The sequence below is a fragment of the Podarcis erhardii genome (assembly GCF_964252035.2).
Source record: "Podarcis erhardii genome assembly, chromosome: Z".
Lineage (NCBI taxonomy): Eukaryota > Metazoa > Chordata > Lepidosauria > Squamata > Lacertidae > Podarcis > Podarcis erhardii.
Genome location: NC_138504.1, coordinates 23,165,129 through 23,181,488, shown reverse-complemented (window position 1 = coordinate 23,181,488; position 16,360 = coordinate 23,165,129). Strand labels below are relative to the sequence as shown.

Here is a 16,360-nt window from a genome sequence, read left to right as displayed (position 1 = left end):
CTCTGGGGTTGCGGTGCTCATCTCGCTTTATTGGCCAAGGGAGCCAGCGTACAGCTTCCGGGTCATGTGGCCAGCATGACTAAGCCGCTTCTGGCGAACCAGAGCAACACACGGAGACGCTGTTTACTTTCCCGCCGGAGCAGTACCTATTTATCTACTTGCACTTTGATGTGCTTTTGAACTGCTAGGTTGGCAGGAGCAAGGACCGAGCAACAGGAGCTCACCCCGTCGCAGGGATTCAAACCACTAACCTTCTGATTGGCAAGCCCTAGGCTCTGTGGTTTAGACCACAGCGCCACCCGCATCCCATCATGTGCACCAGTACCTTGCAAATTAACCTTTAATCATTAGATAACTATGGTTTAAAGTGAAGTGTGAACCAGGTTACGTTGTTGCAATAGAAACGTATTGCATGTTTCTCTAACAACTCCAAAAACCTTACCTTCATATGCCATGCATCTTCTCTTTTCCAGACTATACTTGGCATTCAGTGTGAACTACAGAAGCAGCTCAGAAACTTCATTTCCTTGGACCAGCTTCCCATGACCCCCAAATACAGCAATGGAAGATGTGTGGAGAAAGCAAAGCTGCCCAGATTTGCTGCAGTTCCCTCAGTTTTTGGGAAAGGTATCAAATTTGCCATCAAGGATGGCGTGGTAACAGCTGATGTGATTGGGGTGGCGAATGAAGACAGCCGCCGCATCGCTGCCATCCTCAACAATGCTCACTATCTTGAGGACCTGCACTTTACAATAGATGGGCGAGACACTCACTACTTCATCAAGCTTGGGTCTCTGGAAGAAGACCTTGCAGTGATAGGCAACACTGGGGGACGTCGGATTTTGGAGAATGGTGTCAACGTCACAGTATCACAAATGACTTCCATCATCAATGGCAGGACTAGACGGTTTGCTGATATCCAGCTCCAGCACGGCTCTCTGTGCTTTAATGTTCGGTACGGGACTACTGTGGAAGAAGAGAAGAACCATGTCTTGGAGGTAGCCAGGCAGAGAGCTGTGGCTCAAGCTTGGACTAAGGAACAAAGGCGACTCCAAGATGGTGAAGAAGGTATTCGGGCTTGGACAGAGGGGGAGAAACAGCAGCTTTTAAGCACAGGGAAAGTACAGGGCTATGATGGATATTTTGTTTTGTCTGTGGAGCAGTATCTAGAACTTTCTGACAGTGCCAACAATATTCACTTTATGAGACAGAGTGAAATAGGCAGGAGGTAACAAACAAACAAAAGACATCGATCTCTGCCTTTGCATCACCAAAGACTGCCTGTTTTTAAAAAAACATTAAAGTAAAGGTTTATTGTATTGGTTTTTCTAGATCAGAACTCTGTGTATATATAAATATAGAGGGGGAAAACATATCCAACTGCCTTTAAATGTGACAGAAGATGGTATTTTAATATCGTTTGTTTAAAACTCTTTGGGAGATGGCAATGATTGTTAGTTCTAGGGTGGCTGCCTTCAACATTTGGAAGCGGCGTTCTTGGTGTTGAATTTCATTTGGAAATGGTTCACATGGGCAAAATATTGAGTGTGTTCTCTCTTTCCCTCTTCAGGACACAGTTTTGTTAATTTTAATAACTTGCATACAATATGTTTGTGGTCTGGCCAACACCCTTTGTTCCTTGGTCTAACTGACAACTCATCCACCAAGCAGTCTGCACAAGCTATTCTTTTAAGGGGCCTTCAGGCATAACTCCAGGGTATAAGAAACACCCCAAAATACTTTGAGCCAAGTAGAAAACCAATCCTCTATACTTCACACCTCAGAGGTAGGGTGTTGTCAGCCATGACCTTCTTAATAAATTGCAGATAAACCATTGTTAGTCATTGCCTTATAGGACAAATTGTTTCACTCTGTGGGCAGTTAAAAAGTGGCAAGCCAGATTTCAGGAATCTCAGCAGTGATAACAGTCATGTTCACAGACTTGAGAGAAGATGCCCTTTTGCTTGCCAACTCAGAAGATACTAAATGGTGAAGCACGGATAGAGATGCCACTTCATCTAACATTCCTATTGCAAATTTGCCATCTTTGAAGTAGGGGCCAAAAGAAGAATGTGTGTGGCCACCCTGAGCTCACTCTCTCACACACAGAGCACACACACACACACACACACACGTGCAGACTCTCTCTCTCCTCCCCCCACCCCCAGCAATTCGTCTTGAATATAAAGCATTTTATCTTTTCTCAGGATAAATTGCCAGGTGGGAATGGTGATCTTCATGGAGATTGCAGCTGGAGAGGAGGAGATTTTGTTCTCCTGCAACATCCTGGTAGCTATATTTTCCATGAAGATCCTGGTCCTCCGTGCATCAATTGGACTTGAAAAGTCTACCACAGACACCAGTTCTCAAGCAGTCTGGGAGAGTTGCTTTTAGCAAGGGAGATACCATTCATAGCATCCATTCTCACTTGCAATTCCCTGGTCTACAATTAGGCTAGAAAAAAATGCTTCCTACTGGCTCCGATAGGAAGCTTTTTCCAGCTAAAAATTGTGCTGAGGGTGGGGAGGATGAGGAAAGGATCCTTCCTGCTGAATGGAGAGGTCCCTTGAGTGACATCCAGCCAGCTGGTAGCTGGTTTATCACCCTGGACCTTATGTTTTTGTGTCTTTCACAAGTTTAGATTTAGGCCATGCATTATAAGCACATTTGGTCTACAATCCTAACCACACATACCTGGTGGGAGCAAGCATCACTGAATTCAGCAGAGTTTACTTCTGAGTAGACATGCTTAGGATTGCAGGCTTGGCCATTAGCGATTCCCATCAGCATCAATGGTAGAAGGTAGTGATTTTCAATTTAAGTGAGAAGTTTCATCAAAGTGAATACAAACACCCTGGCACTCTTCTGAAATAAAAGAATGAAGGACAGTCTTAGTGTAGACTTCAGGGCCTCTTCATATGACAAATGGAAATGCTGAAAGATGGGAAAGCCTGACTGTGGAGAGTCTGGCACATCATGATGAAGTGACCATGCACTTGCTCCCTCAGATGTACAGTCCAACTCAACCAGTTTTTTGAGTTCACCAATATTTGCCCATTTTTCTTTCAACTTCTCATTCATTTTATTTCTTTAATTCTTTATGATGGCATTTAGAATCCACTTTCACTGCCACCCAAAGCAGTTTAGAAAACATAAGGTAACCACAAAGAAGTAAAATACACAGTTAATATCAAAAGCAAAAAAATCAGCAATAAACCGCAGGAATGTCAACTTGGTCATACAAATGGGCCCAGATGAGTGGATGTATTTTTTTTTAGCAAGGAAAAGCAGGTGCTTAATAATTTGTCCTCACTAAGCAAGTACTAATCACAATGCCTGTTCATGAGAGTTAATATCCTAATATTCATTGCTCCTATATTCCCAAGCTGGTTTATATTGGGTATATGTGACAATTAGCTGTTAGGGATGGGCTTGATTATGAACATCAGATATAAATCCACCAAATAACATTGACATTTGAGTTCTCCCTACTTGTTGCTCGTCAGTGGTCCAGATTCTGGATGTTCTGCATCTTTGACCACTGGAGTTAGAATCTGGGAGGGAGGGAGGGAGGGAGGGGGAGGGGGAGGGGGCCTCAGAGGAAAATTCACTCTCCTTTAGATTCTTTTATGGTATAAAATACTGTACACCATTGGATCCAGTTAATGAGATCAGACAAAATAATTAGTATTGTACCTTGTTCTTGTATTGCTAGCTCTGACCTGGGGGTCATTCCCCATGAAATTGTGGAGAATTTTAGTACCTCCACACACCAGGCTAAAATGGACAAGCACTTTTTAATTCACAGAAATAATTTCTGGGCTTTATGTAAGAAGTGCACTCATAGTGATATATTTTAGCACTGATCTAAGATGTCAACACTAGCAATGTTTTAAGCAGTTCTATCATTTGAGGCTCGTGAATTGATGTACCTTTTAAAACAAAATGCTTTAAAATACCCAGAAGGGAAGAAAATGTTTTGAAACTCTTCTTAAATAGTTATTAGCTTGAAATTGTGCATTTCTAGTATGTAATACGTATGACGTTAGTGTGTGCCTTGAGTTCCATATAGATATATTTGTATTATATGCAGGAAATGCACTTTATATTACCAACCATGGATGGGTTTTAATGCTGCCTTGAATGTTGTCATTTTTGTTATTATGCCAAAAGCTCATAAAATGAAATGGAATACTTTTCTTTTCCCTCTTTGGCGTTTACCAATGAATGAACAGAATTTCCTAGGTGTGTTTATAGGTATTGTTTGATATAAAATGTGGATTAGGAAAAAAAATAATTAAATAATCATGCCACCAGAGGGTGGTGGTATATAGAAATGTTTTTATCATGTTTGCTTCTGAAATTCAGGAAAAAAAAACCTGTTATTTTTCCACTTTGAGGTCAAGCTCAGCTTCTGTGCAAATCCTGTGCATAGGAATGAATGGTGATTGTGCAGAACATCTGAATAGATTTCACTTTAAAGCAACATGTTTTGGGTGCTTCCAGACTGTAGCTTTTTTGAAATCTTAAGAAGGATGTAGTTGTATAGAATGCAGACCAGCAGGGGTGAACCTCAGGCTCAAGTGGCCAAATGCAGACCTCCAAGCATCTCTCTTATAGCCCTTGAACCCTTATAACCCCAGGTTATCATCCTCACCAGCCTTACATCACACCCTCCTTGAGTGTTTTTGCCTGGCTGGGATGTATCCTTGAAAACTGATAATATCTCTTGCTCACCTGGATAGAGAGGAGTGTGCAGAAACCAGTGCCCTAAAAAGATACAAGTTCGTATTAATTGCCCTGACCATTTTTATTTTTTTGCCTCCGGCCTAACCCACCACTGACATATGGTCACTGAAAGGTTGCTCAGAATTAAGTGAGGTCCTTACACTGAAAAAGGTCCCCATCTCTGGCCTAGATAATGCATAGTCTAAAGCAGGGTTTCCCAAACTTGGGTCTTCAGTTGATTTTGGACTACAATTCCCATAATCTCTGACCACTGGTCCTATTAGCTAGGGATGATGGGAGTTGTACTCCAAAAACAGATGGAGACCCCAAGTTTGGGAAACCCTGATCCAAAGAATCATTCTGGCTTAAGGCTCATCCACACTTATGTTTAGTCTGCACTCTCTAGGCTTTCCAGCTCTTTGTCTGAGCGGTTTTTTGTTTTGCTTTTTGTCCCACTGCTTCCCCCCAGAAAACCCACACTTTACTGCTGGATCGGAGCAAATGGCAATCTGTGGAAAACCCCATTGCCGTTTGCTGTGATTCAGCAGTAAAACATGGGTTTTCCATGGGAAAGTGGTGGGACAAAAAACAAAACCTGCTCAGACACAGACCTGGAAAGCCTGTACCTGCGCCTAAAAATGTGGCACAAAAGGAAATGTGGATGAGTTACTGACATTTTGCCATTCTGCAAGTGGTGAGCAGCCTTTGTAAAGAAAGTGCAATTGCCAGAAAGCACATACAAGCCATTTCTGGGAGAAATAGGTTGAGGATATACATAGAATAAAATGTACAGAATGTGTTGCTTCTCCTGACTTACATTCTACTTTAAACCACATTCTCCTTACAAACCCATTCTGTTATTATGCCATCCCGCATAACCTTGCTAAAAGCAGACCTACTGGCCCTTTTAGGCATGCTTCAGTGAAGGCAAGTTGGATATCAGACAGGTATTAAGTCACTTGGCCAATTTTATCTCCCTACTCCCACCCCTTATATTTTTTCCAAAAAAAAAAAAAAAAATAGTAGGAGGAAAATTCACAAATGACTTTCTAATGAGCAATTAAATAAATAATCTACAATGGGATGTGCTAGGAGATTTTGTGTTCTTGCAGTGGTGGCAAAGCCTCTGACTACTATTGGCTGAATTTTTGTGATGCCTTGGAATATTAGCAAACATTCAATCTGCTGAAGGGAGTTCTCAGGTACGAAATATTCACATCCCTCCAGTTTTGTCTGTCCTCACATCGTCTTAAGGACTGGAAGAGCATAGTGGGCAGAACAAAAGAGAGTGAAATGAGAACTAGTTGAAGAAACACCACCTCAGAAATGGGAATCTTGAAGAGAAGAATGGCTGCAGAGAAGGGGAGGGAATACACTGAAATAGGGACTGGGGTGTGAAACAGAAGACAGGGAAAACAAAGAGGGCAGAAGAAACTGGAAAGGGGTGACAATTGTGCGAAAACTACAAAGGGCCTCAGGGCAACAGAATGTATAGGAAGTGGGGCAGAGAGTTGGAAATGCTGTACGGAGGCTGCCTGACATCATAACAAAAGGAAGTGAAATAAAAGTAGGGGGAGGCAACCCACACTGAAAAGCAGAGGCAGCTTCCAGGCGGTCACTGTTTTGCAGGTGGCATTCAACCAGCAAATTCAGGTGCACAATTAAAGTAGATTTAGCACTCAAGCACAAGAAACCTGCTCCCTACAAAATCATCATCATCATCTTTATCTTTCTGAAGGGGAGCAGTTGAAATGTGTGTGATGACATTTGCTTGATGCAACATCATTTAACCTCACAAGCGCTCAGTAAACATCAGACATTGTATAACCTCCTTGCAAACTTTGTGCAAACGAGGATGAACGCCCAATAAACAGATCATCTTGAACTGACCCCAGTATGTGGCTGCAGAGGCAGGTACTTGGAGAGCAAGAGCTTAACAATGCACTCCTGTAGTTGTAACTGAGACTTAATTGTTTTAAGGGAAAGCTGTAGCTCAGTGGTAGAGCGTCTGCTTTGCATGCAGAAGCTCCCATTCCAATCTGAAACCCTGGAGAGGGCAGCTAGGGCGTCACTGAAATGGAGCACTAGCTCTCAGGTAGTAGTCAGCAAAAGAATGAGACAGAGGTCTTGTCCACACTTCCACTTGTCCTGTGCTTTCCAGACATGGGCCTGGGAGAGTTTTCTGCAGACTGATATTTGCTCCAGTTCAGCACTAAAGTGCATTCTCCCCCCCCCCCCCCCGGGGAAAGCAGAGGGGCAAATGGGAGACATCTCTGATCCATGCCTAGAAAGCATGGAACAAGTGGATGTATGGACGAGCCCTGAATGAGGAGTGGGCCCCTGAGACCCCCAGTGTGTAAAGTGTGGCAAATCAGCAATGGAATGAAGTCTAAAGTTTAATTAGAGAAGATGACAGCAGCTATGTGGACTTATGAATGGTCATATATAAAATATAATGGGGTTACTATAGAACAGGGAAATGTGGGCGCAGATTGCTAGATCCTGCTCCTTTCCACTCCCTTACCTCACCTTAATCTATTTTTTTTAAATTTGCAAAGTATTAATTAGCCATATACACAAATAATTTAAAAACATAACACCATATATGACTATTAAGATGATGAGATGAGAAAGCTCACTCCCAAATGCAGAGTGAACCTGAAATCACACCAGCCCTAGGGGTGGGATGTAAAGCTCACACTGGGTTGAAAGAGCAGAAGGTTGATATGGGCTGGAAGCCAGGAAGGGCAGAGAAACAAGAGTGCTCAGCGGTGATTCATGGTCCTTCAGGGTAGCTGAAGGACATAAGAGCGCAGGCAGTGGGGGAAGTGGGTGGAATTAGAACCTTGAGGAAACAATGGTCAGTGGAGGAGACATGAGATTGGAAGCAGCAAAGATTAATTGGCAGCAAAGATTAATTGGGAGCGGTTCAACTAGCAACCAAATTCACACGTTGTCATTGTCCCTTTTTCTGGAAAGATGCCTGTGCTTTTAAAAGTTTGCATAGAAATATAAAGCTGCTGTGATAAAGGAGTTGGGGTGGAGAGAACATCTATTACATTGCAGCCTGTTGGCTCCCAGATCTGGTTGATGCCTTCAGCAGAATGAGGATGGGATGAGGCGGTAGAGTCTGGAGGTTGTAGACTAGATCAGTGTTCTTCAATCTCGGGTGCACACAACTTTTAGGACTACAGTTCTCAGCATCCTTGACCATTGGCCAAGCTGGCCAATGATCTGGATTTAAGACAACTGGCATGCCATTCTTAGTACGTAGATGAGGAGTAGAGAGAGCCTGCAGCCCTCCAGATGTTGCCTGCCAGCCAAAGCCAGCAACATGCCCAATGATAAGGGATGATGGAGCCTAGCAAAAGCTGAAGGGCCACAGGTTAATTACCTCTGTGCTGCTGCAGGGCAAGTGTCCTCTAGGTGTGTGTTCAGTGTTCCACAGGCTTGCAGGAGGCAAGTCAAGAAAACTCTAGGCTGAGCTATGCCCTAGTAGATTGAGCTGAGCATGAATCATCTTCCTCTCTGCACACCTATGTCAGCAGCAGCCCTGCCCTTTGAGACACACAGGGGTCACCTCAACATCACAAGAGACTAGCAATGTAAGGAAGAACCCTGGTGATCTAGCTGAAACCCTTGACTTGCCTCCTCTTCATGCTATTGTATTTCATCTGGACATTTCTAAACCATTCCACCAAAGTAATGCCACTACCAGCAGAACTAAATTCTGTCTTTTAATGACAGTGAAAACTAGTACAGTAAATCTGTCACCATTCGCCAAATTAGAACACTCTGGTCAGTCTGCAAAGTTATATGCAAACACAAAACATTGGTAATACAATCTAAAGAACATACAGCCTTGTATTCATCTCCTGTTGATGGTTCCAACCTTACTAGATGGTTCCAACCTTACTAAATTGTTCCAACCTTACCAGAAAGTGCAGTGTGTTTCCCATCATATCATGTCAAGATATGACTGAAACCTAGGGCTTTGGTGAGCAAGGCTGTTTTTTGTTTAAAGAGGGAGAATATTATCATGCCGGCAGTAATCTGCTGCCCTTCAAATGGAAGAGGGCAACATTTGAAAAGGATAGGTTTTTTTGAAAAAATGTATCCCACTTTTTCCATCAATTATGCTCAAGGTATAATGTTGGCTGCTGTATGAGGGAAGATTGTAATGGAGAAATAGCAAAATCACCAGAAGCAGAGAGAAACAAAAGAGCTGGAGCCAATTTTTAGCACACAATGACAAAATGTGTTAGATTTTACGTGTTCTGTGGTCCGCAGTCCTACTCATTGCCCTTCCAAATGCTGGCTTATAGAGACCTTAACAGAAACTGGGTGTCCTCAAGTTCAATTTTGTTGTGGGATTTTCTTGGCCTTTGCCATTTTACATTATCTGTCCAAGAGAATGTGTTTGCCAGTTACAATCTTTTCTTAGATTTAGTGGTGAACTTTAGCCTCTTAATAAACATTAGTATATCTGTAGGTCTTTGACAATATTTCACATGTATGATGATGAACCATGACAGAACATTGAAACTTTCATAAACAAGGTGTCTATAAACAAAAAGAGAAGCCTAGCATACAGTGTTTTGTCAATTACTAGTCTTTTTCCTTTGTTTTTGCTTTCTCATGAATTGTAATGATGTTTACAATGTATGCCAAGATTTTCCATTCCTATCTAACAACAACACTTCTAAACTTACTGAAATTGTAGTATAATGGCTTGAACTTTGTTGCTAGGGAACAATAGATTTCCTTTTTTTGTATTCCTGCTCTGAACACTGGCTGGATAACTGTACAGGTTTTATGTTCAATGGCTGCAGTGAAATGGTTTGTTGCATTTTGCTCTGGTTTTCAGACCAGAAGCATGTATTTTCTACAAGACCATTACAACAACCCTGCTGTAAATAGTAAAAGTTACTATATAATGTGTTGACATTTGAAAGACAAAGTACTTTGAATATTTCATTTTTAAGACATAAAATTGCAAACAATTAACCAGAATGACTTTTCTTGTTCTTGACTGGCCAAATGATTTACATCACAGTCCTGTGTCCATCTGCTTATAGGTTAGCAGAAGTTGTCTTTGTTGACCTTCATAGAGGTTCCTCTCTATTTCTCCTTATGCTGCAAACCTATGGTCCCTCAAAGGGCATCCTAGATGCAAGTAGAAAATACTGGATACTCCTCTGGGGTGGGGTGGGGTGTGTGGGTAGGTGGGTGGGTGTGGGAGAGAGAGGGGGGGGAACCAGCCCAATACATTTTGCCACCTGAAGTGAACCACAAAATGGTACCTCTGCCATGGAAGAAGGGGTGAATGAAGACTACATCAGGAACAAGGGGGGAATAAAGATCAACACTGGGAACAAGAGGGGGAATCAAACCAACCTCACCCGATACATGACTTGGGAATCAAAGGTTGTTGCTGGGGGTGGAGGAATGGGCTCGCTCTGAATCACCTGGGCACGTGCAGAGACCAGGAGACCCCAGAGAGAAGTCCCTGCCATTTCCTCCCTAGAGGTAGGAGAAGACCAACAGCGCCTCCTATTTGCCACTGTAGAGGCAGCATGGGGTGGAGCTGCTGACCTCTGCAGCTGTCACTACCACTGTCAGGATTCCAGGTTACCCAGGAAAGTATAAAGACAGGGGAAAGTTTCTTACCATCCTTTTTTATTTCAATCTTTACAGAGAGAGGCTATAGAACCCAGCCTCCTGGATAATGACGTTGTCCCGAGTGAATCTCTACCCCTCGTCTCTCCCATGTCCTCATTTGTCACTTCTGTGGGTGCAGCTACATGCCCTCTGTCTTTGAGCTCTTTGCTCTCCTACTTTTAAGGCTCACCGGGTTCTGGAAGATGGAGGGTCTGGAATGCTTTCTAATGACAACGTGTCAGCCAGCTGTTGCTCTGGCTCTGCCTGCTCCTCCTCACCCATTATTTCCCAACTTTTCTCCACATCTGCCTCTGAGCTGTGACCTCCCACAAACCACTGTCTTCCTCTTCCTCCTCCCTGGAAGGGTCAGGATGGGGAGGTGGTTTCCAACACTCCTCCTCTGCCCAGTCCCCTGACAACATCCATAGTGGTGGCAACAGTGGGCAATTGATTCCTTGGAGGCCAGATCTGGTGGTCACTTTGCCTTGCCTCATAGGCAAGCCCTGGTGAGGAAGATCAAGCCTAAGGATGGGGGAGGAATTTGATTCAGTGTGCATTTAAAGCTGAATCTAGCAAATTCACACATTCTGAAACAATATGCTAACCAAAACATGTGTACTATTCAAAATCTACACTTATCCAAAATTTGCTATGCCAACCAACCAAACAATGCTTACCAAAATGCCTATATTAGAGGTAAGTGTTCATAAAAATAAACATATTAGTGCACATAGCCTGTAAGAATGGATTATATATGGAGAATTTGTTTGCAAAAGTGTGTTTATTAGGAGATATTCACACAAAAATGCTGAAGTGTATTCATGAGGATTTAAAAATAAATAAAATGCAGAAACTGCCGCAGAAATATGGAGGACTGAATTCAGTACTGACAAATCCTTGCAACCCAATCTGCAAATAACTGTGGGTGGAGACACACATTGTGCAGAGGGTTGTGCAGGACACTGTGTTTTTCTCTGTCCTCCTGGGGCTTTGCTATTGCATGCACTTGCCTTTCTGCAGTTGTGAGCTGTTGCAAGGGCTGCACTGCTGCTGCTGCTTCAGCTCTGCAAATGTCTACAGTATGAGTCAGGGGTCTCTTAGCTGGGGTTAAGGCAGCTTCCCATACTACCCCTGTAATTTTATCCCTATGCTGACATCTCTCTCTTTGATGTTCAGATGTTCATGTCTTGGGTTAGATGCTGCTTACAACTTACTGCTTCTCCTCACACACTGTCAGGCCTGGTCGTTGTCCTCTTCAGATCACCACACAAACGCTTCTTGTTCTTTTATAACTTTTTATTGTGTATTAACAAAATAATCTTATAAACAGTTCTTAACTATTATTCCTCAGAGTCACTTATTACCTTCTGAGCTCTGCTTCTCCGTGACCAGCCACCCTCAAAATGGTGGAGGCGCCTTTCCCTTCGCTTTCCCGCTCTTTTTTCTAACCTCCTGGCTAGAGCTGGCTTGTATCTCCCCTCCTCCGAATCTGAGCTAGAACTGAACCCTTGCCTTTCCTGGGAACCCTTGCCTTTCCTGAGCTAGAACTGAACCCTTGCCTTTCCTGTGAACAGCCAGTCCCTCCCTGTTGTTCCTCTTGCTCTCTTCTATTAGATTCACTGCTCCCCTCCCCCCCTTGGGGAATGCTTTCTCCCTCTGATAAACTGGAAACTTCTAACTCTTCCCTGACACACACTTTCTCTGAACCTTGGGTCAAGAGGTCATTTTGGTTTTATCTTCTGACAACCAAGGGGCGAGCATGGCTTCTTTGTTTCCCCAACTAGATAGCTAGAACTACAGAAGTTATTTCCTATCAAGAATGTACTTCCTTTAATAAACATAAGTTTTCTTACCTGAAAATGAAAATCAGTGTCTCTTAGCAACCTAACCTTCTCCCAGTCTGAATTTACTCCACAAACACACAAGATCTGTTACGTGAGAGTCACACAAGTCTCCAAAAGTACACGTTTGTGCAAGCTTCTTTAAATCCTGGAGGTGCACCCATTGTCTCTCGAGGCACACGGATACCAACAGGGATCAATGTGTTTCCTTTCCATCTGAGCTCTGGTGAATAATTTGCCTCTCATAAGTCACATTCTCTTCTGGAGTGCAGCAAGCCTCAAATTTGCTGGCAACAGCTGATACCTTTTGCTTATTAGCCTCAACAGTGAACTGAATGGATATGAAAACCTCCCTAGTCTTTCTCTAGGCATGTGCAGAAATCAGGCATTTTGGAGCATGTCATCCTTTGTATGTGAACCTCAAGCAACGCTGTATATTTTTAACCCATGCTTCCACTTTCTCCAGTTGTTGACCGTGTTGCCCTGAAGCACCAGCTTCCCCAGAGACTATATTTGTGCCATAACCACTGTGCAGGGATGTCAGTGGCACTGCATAATATTCTTAAATGTGTCCCATGTCCATCTACCACTCACACAGTCTTATGTATGTGTCTTAACCATGCCTCACAAAAGCTGCCAGGAGAATGGTTGCTCTCTTAAATAGGTTATAAACAGGGCAACCTCTCATACTAGCTTACACAAAACTGAATGGGCAGAAGGCTGCAACACACAAAACATAAATCTCAAACATGCATGCTGGCATTCTGCCATGATATCCAGTAATATTTCCTTCTCCCATTTTCCTTTCACACTCATCTTGAAACCTACCCCTACCCTCCCTGACTTCCTTGCCTGCCCCCCAAATAAACACACACTTGTTTCAGTGGTCGGCTTGCTATAACCCCAACATTACAACTGCACTGGGATGCTTCACACGTGATAAGCAGACTGGGCCACTTTACACCTTTTTGAAATACATTGGTACCAATAACTCAGTTAATCTCAATGAAATAGAGGCAATTTCCTGGCTAGTCACAAAAAAAAGTATTCCCAGCTCCTTTGACCTCTCACCTAACTTCTATACTTGAAAGAAGCCTCCCTTCTGGTGCCTGTGAGCACATTTGGGAATCTGAAGAAACTGCTGCAAAATGGATGATCTGACTGCGCTAGTCACAAAACATGGCCATAGGTGATACACCCACCCACCCAATCAATTCATGTTTAATTTCTGTTGGTGGTGGTGGTGTTTTGCAATTTTGACCTGTTGCAGGACCTTAGCCAGATCTTAGCATACGCTGAGTTCCAGAAAGCAATCAGTTGCAGGAAGGATGGATGAAGCAGGAACAAAACGCTGCTACTAGTAACTTGGTTACTTGGATGTGTTTATTATTTACAGCAGACTCTACAAGTTACTATATACAAGAACAAGTTACTATATACTGTTACTATATACAAGAACAGAAACACGGATCTTAACTAGCTCTCTCTTAACAAACTCCAAACGACTCTCAGAACACCACACTAACCAACACACACTCCAGTCGGTAAGGGTCAAAAGTCATTATGCCTGTGTGAGACTTCAACCAATGGTAAAGCTGTATCCAGGGTCCCATATCTCCAGGCAGATAATGCCTCTCTGCTCAGTCATCTTTGGCTTTTGGCCAACTCTTAATTGACTCTGTGTGAAGCTGCATGGAATAGCACGTAGTCAAAAAACCCAACAGTTGTTTTTCCCATCAAGAGGTAAGTGGACTAACCAAAGCAGTAAAGATCTAGCAGGAAGTTACTAGGCCTAACCACACATCAGCGGAGCCACATAACACATTTAGGACAAGGCAGTTATACATGGACAAGAACTGCCAACCTGGAAAATGCCCTGGCATTACTCAGGAGCGATGCACTAGTGTCAATGCCTTTACATTAATTTTGTAGCATACATCTCGCAGGGTTACAATGCCATTATCTCTCTAGATGCCACACCTCTCCCACACAGGGTCAATGTCAACAAGTAAATAATAATAATAAGTTATACAATAAATTAAACAATACAAATCATTTTGACAGCATTAAACTACACAGGAAAGAGAATAATAGGTAACACAGAAATAAAACAGTAGCATACACATCCAAAAGGGGTGGGGAAGAGAACCCACCATCCTGTCTGCCTCCCCCCCAAAAAAACCCCTTTCTGCAAAGGTTTGCTCCCCTTATGTTTTTTAAATAATATATTGGTCAATAATCAAATTCCTGAGACATGGCAACTGTTAAAAATAATATGCCAGAGAAAAGTGCTGAGTCTGTTTATTCTTATAAGCCTTCTATATCAGAACACTACATTATTTGTCAGCATACTAATATTCTAAGCAATATAGGTCCACAATATGTTAATTTGGACAAAACAGGATTCATTAAGTACAGGCACATTGCTGAGCCAGTTTGTAAAACCCTTTGCCTGTGTTCCCCTTTCCGTATCAGCCTGGTACACTGTGCTAGGAAATATGCAATTCCATTATTGATCCTCTCATTGGATGCATCCAAAGATCTGATAAACTTGCAAGTAAATTCTTGGTGGAAATGTTACAATATCAAAATATTGAAGGTGAAATTTTGGAGGAGGGGTTTTAAAATGATTATATGCAAATAGCAAAACTAGGGCTAGGGTCAATAATAAACAGACCTACCACCTTTTCTATGTGTGTTTTCTATTGAACCATTGACTAACATATTTGGAAAATAAAGTTATCTAAGAATTTAAACAACCTTTAAAATTTTAACTTTAATTTGCCATTATGAAAAGTTAAGGCTGAGTTTGAAAAAATTAAATTTGTCCTGTTTGGGAAGAATAGCTGTTATTAAATTTCATGCTACCCCCCCCCCCCATTTTTTATTATTTCAAGAATTACCTGTAGACATTCTCAAAGACAAATTAAGCAGAATCTATTTAGCCTATTTATGCACCATGGGAAAAATCTAGACTTAATACTAAGCATTTGGGGGGGGGGTTAAGGAAATGAAGGTGGCTCGTGTATTCCAAACGTTGTATTATATTATGAAGCATTCTAAACTAGGCAGATTATTTCTATACAGTATCAACTACAGTATAACTACACTAAATGGAAAGACAGGAAACTGTCCCTAGTGTCTATAGGGACAGTTTTCTGTGTTTCCATTTAGTGTAGTTATACTGTACAGTAGATGATTATAGCGTTTGAGCGTTTTCCTTTGTAACCACTAGAGTGCAGCACTTGGCTAAGATAAACAATCCTTTTTTAAAAGAACCTATTGACTATTTGGTTAAACAGAGCAAAGCTTTAGGCTATAGATAATTCTCCCTTAGTGCCAATAATTTATCATACACTTCTTTACCTCTCAGACAAGCATAATTAGCTTGTATATATATTGTATTAAAGATCTGCATGAAGGATTGCAACTAAATACCGGTCAGCTACAAGAAGTTCAGCATTAATGGTATACTAATCACCAAAACCTTCACTTTGGAGCTCCCCACTCACCACATTAAAGCTGAATTTCAAGGCCACTGCTAAACATGTAGACTGATTGGGCATGTTAGGAAGTTGGAGGTGGGAGTGATATGAGTTTGGGGGAAGATTAGTAACCAATTAGTTCCTTTGAAACCCTGTTGGGAACTTGAAAGAGAGGAGCTGAGTTGCAATTATCTGCATGCAGGTGGGAAGGAACCGAAAGGGACAACAAGGGGGAGTGGGCAAGATAGGACCTTGGGAAACCTTTTAGGAGAGATGCTGTGATAGCTGGACAGATGTGCATTGCTTTGTGCTGGACCTAAAGCTGTGGCTAATGGAGGAGCAATGCACTGTGAGCCCCTCTATCCTATGCTCAGGATGCATATATGTTTAAATACAACATTATATGTTACAGACACAACAGTGTCTGTTCACCTTCCATCCAAGAGAACAGAATACTGAGTAAGCACACAAACCCTGGAGTCTCTCACCACCTGGAGGTTGGGGTGACATGTTACAATACAAAAGTCATATCAAAGGTTTTACATCAGACTCTTAGGCAAAAAGCATGCACAGATAATTTGTCAGACCTGAAATAATCATGGGGAAATTCTTAGGTTATAATAATTGGGAAGATGTATGGAAACA

The 16,360-nt window shown here is 42.3% G+C and overlaps 1 protein-coding gene and 1 long non-coding RNA gene across 13 annotated transcripts in view; one reads left to right on the top strand and one right to left on the bottom strand.

The window, feature by feature from the left end:
* TENM1 (teneurin transmembrane protein 1) overlaps window positions 1–3,205 on the top strand; it is a 404,140-nt gene extending 400,935 nt beyond the window's left edge. For all 12 annotated transcript variants that reach the window (XM_081847832.1, XM_081847839.1, XM_081847838.1 and 9 more), the window contains one exon: window positions 474–3,205. In XM_081847832.1, the coding sequence (XP_081703958.1) occupies window positions 474–1,232 (759 nt within the window). In that variant the 3' untranslated portion in view covers window positions 1,233–3,205. The remainder of the gene's footprint in view (window positions 1–473) is intronic.
* Window positions 3,206–5,742: 2,537 nt separating this feature from the next.
* LOC309334052 lies at window positions 5,743–9,723 on the bottom strand. The gene is made up of 2 exons (XR_014152804.1): window positions 8,659–9,723; window positions 5,743–8,620 (listed from the first exon to the last, which is right to left on the bottom strand). It is a non-coding gene; the product is annotated as an uncharacterized lncRNA (long non-coding RNA).
* Window positions 9,724–16,360: the final 6,637 nt, after the last annotated feature.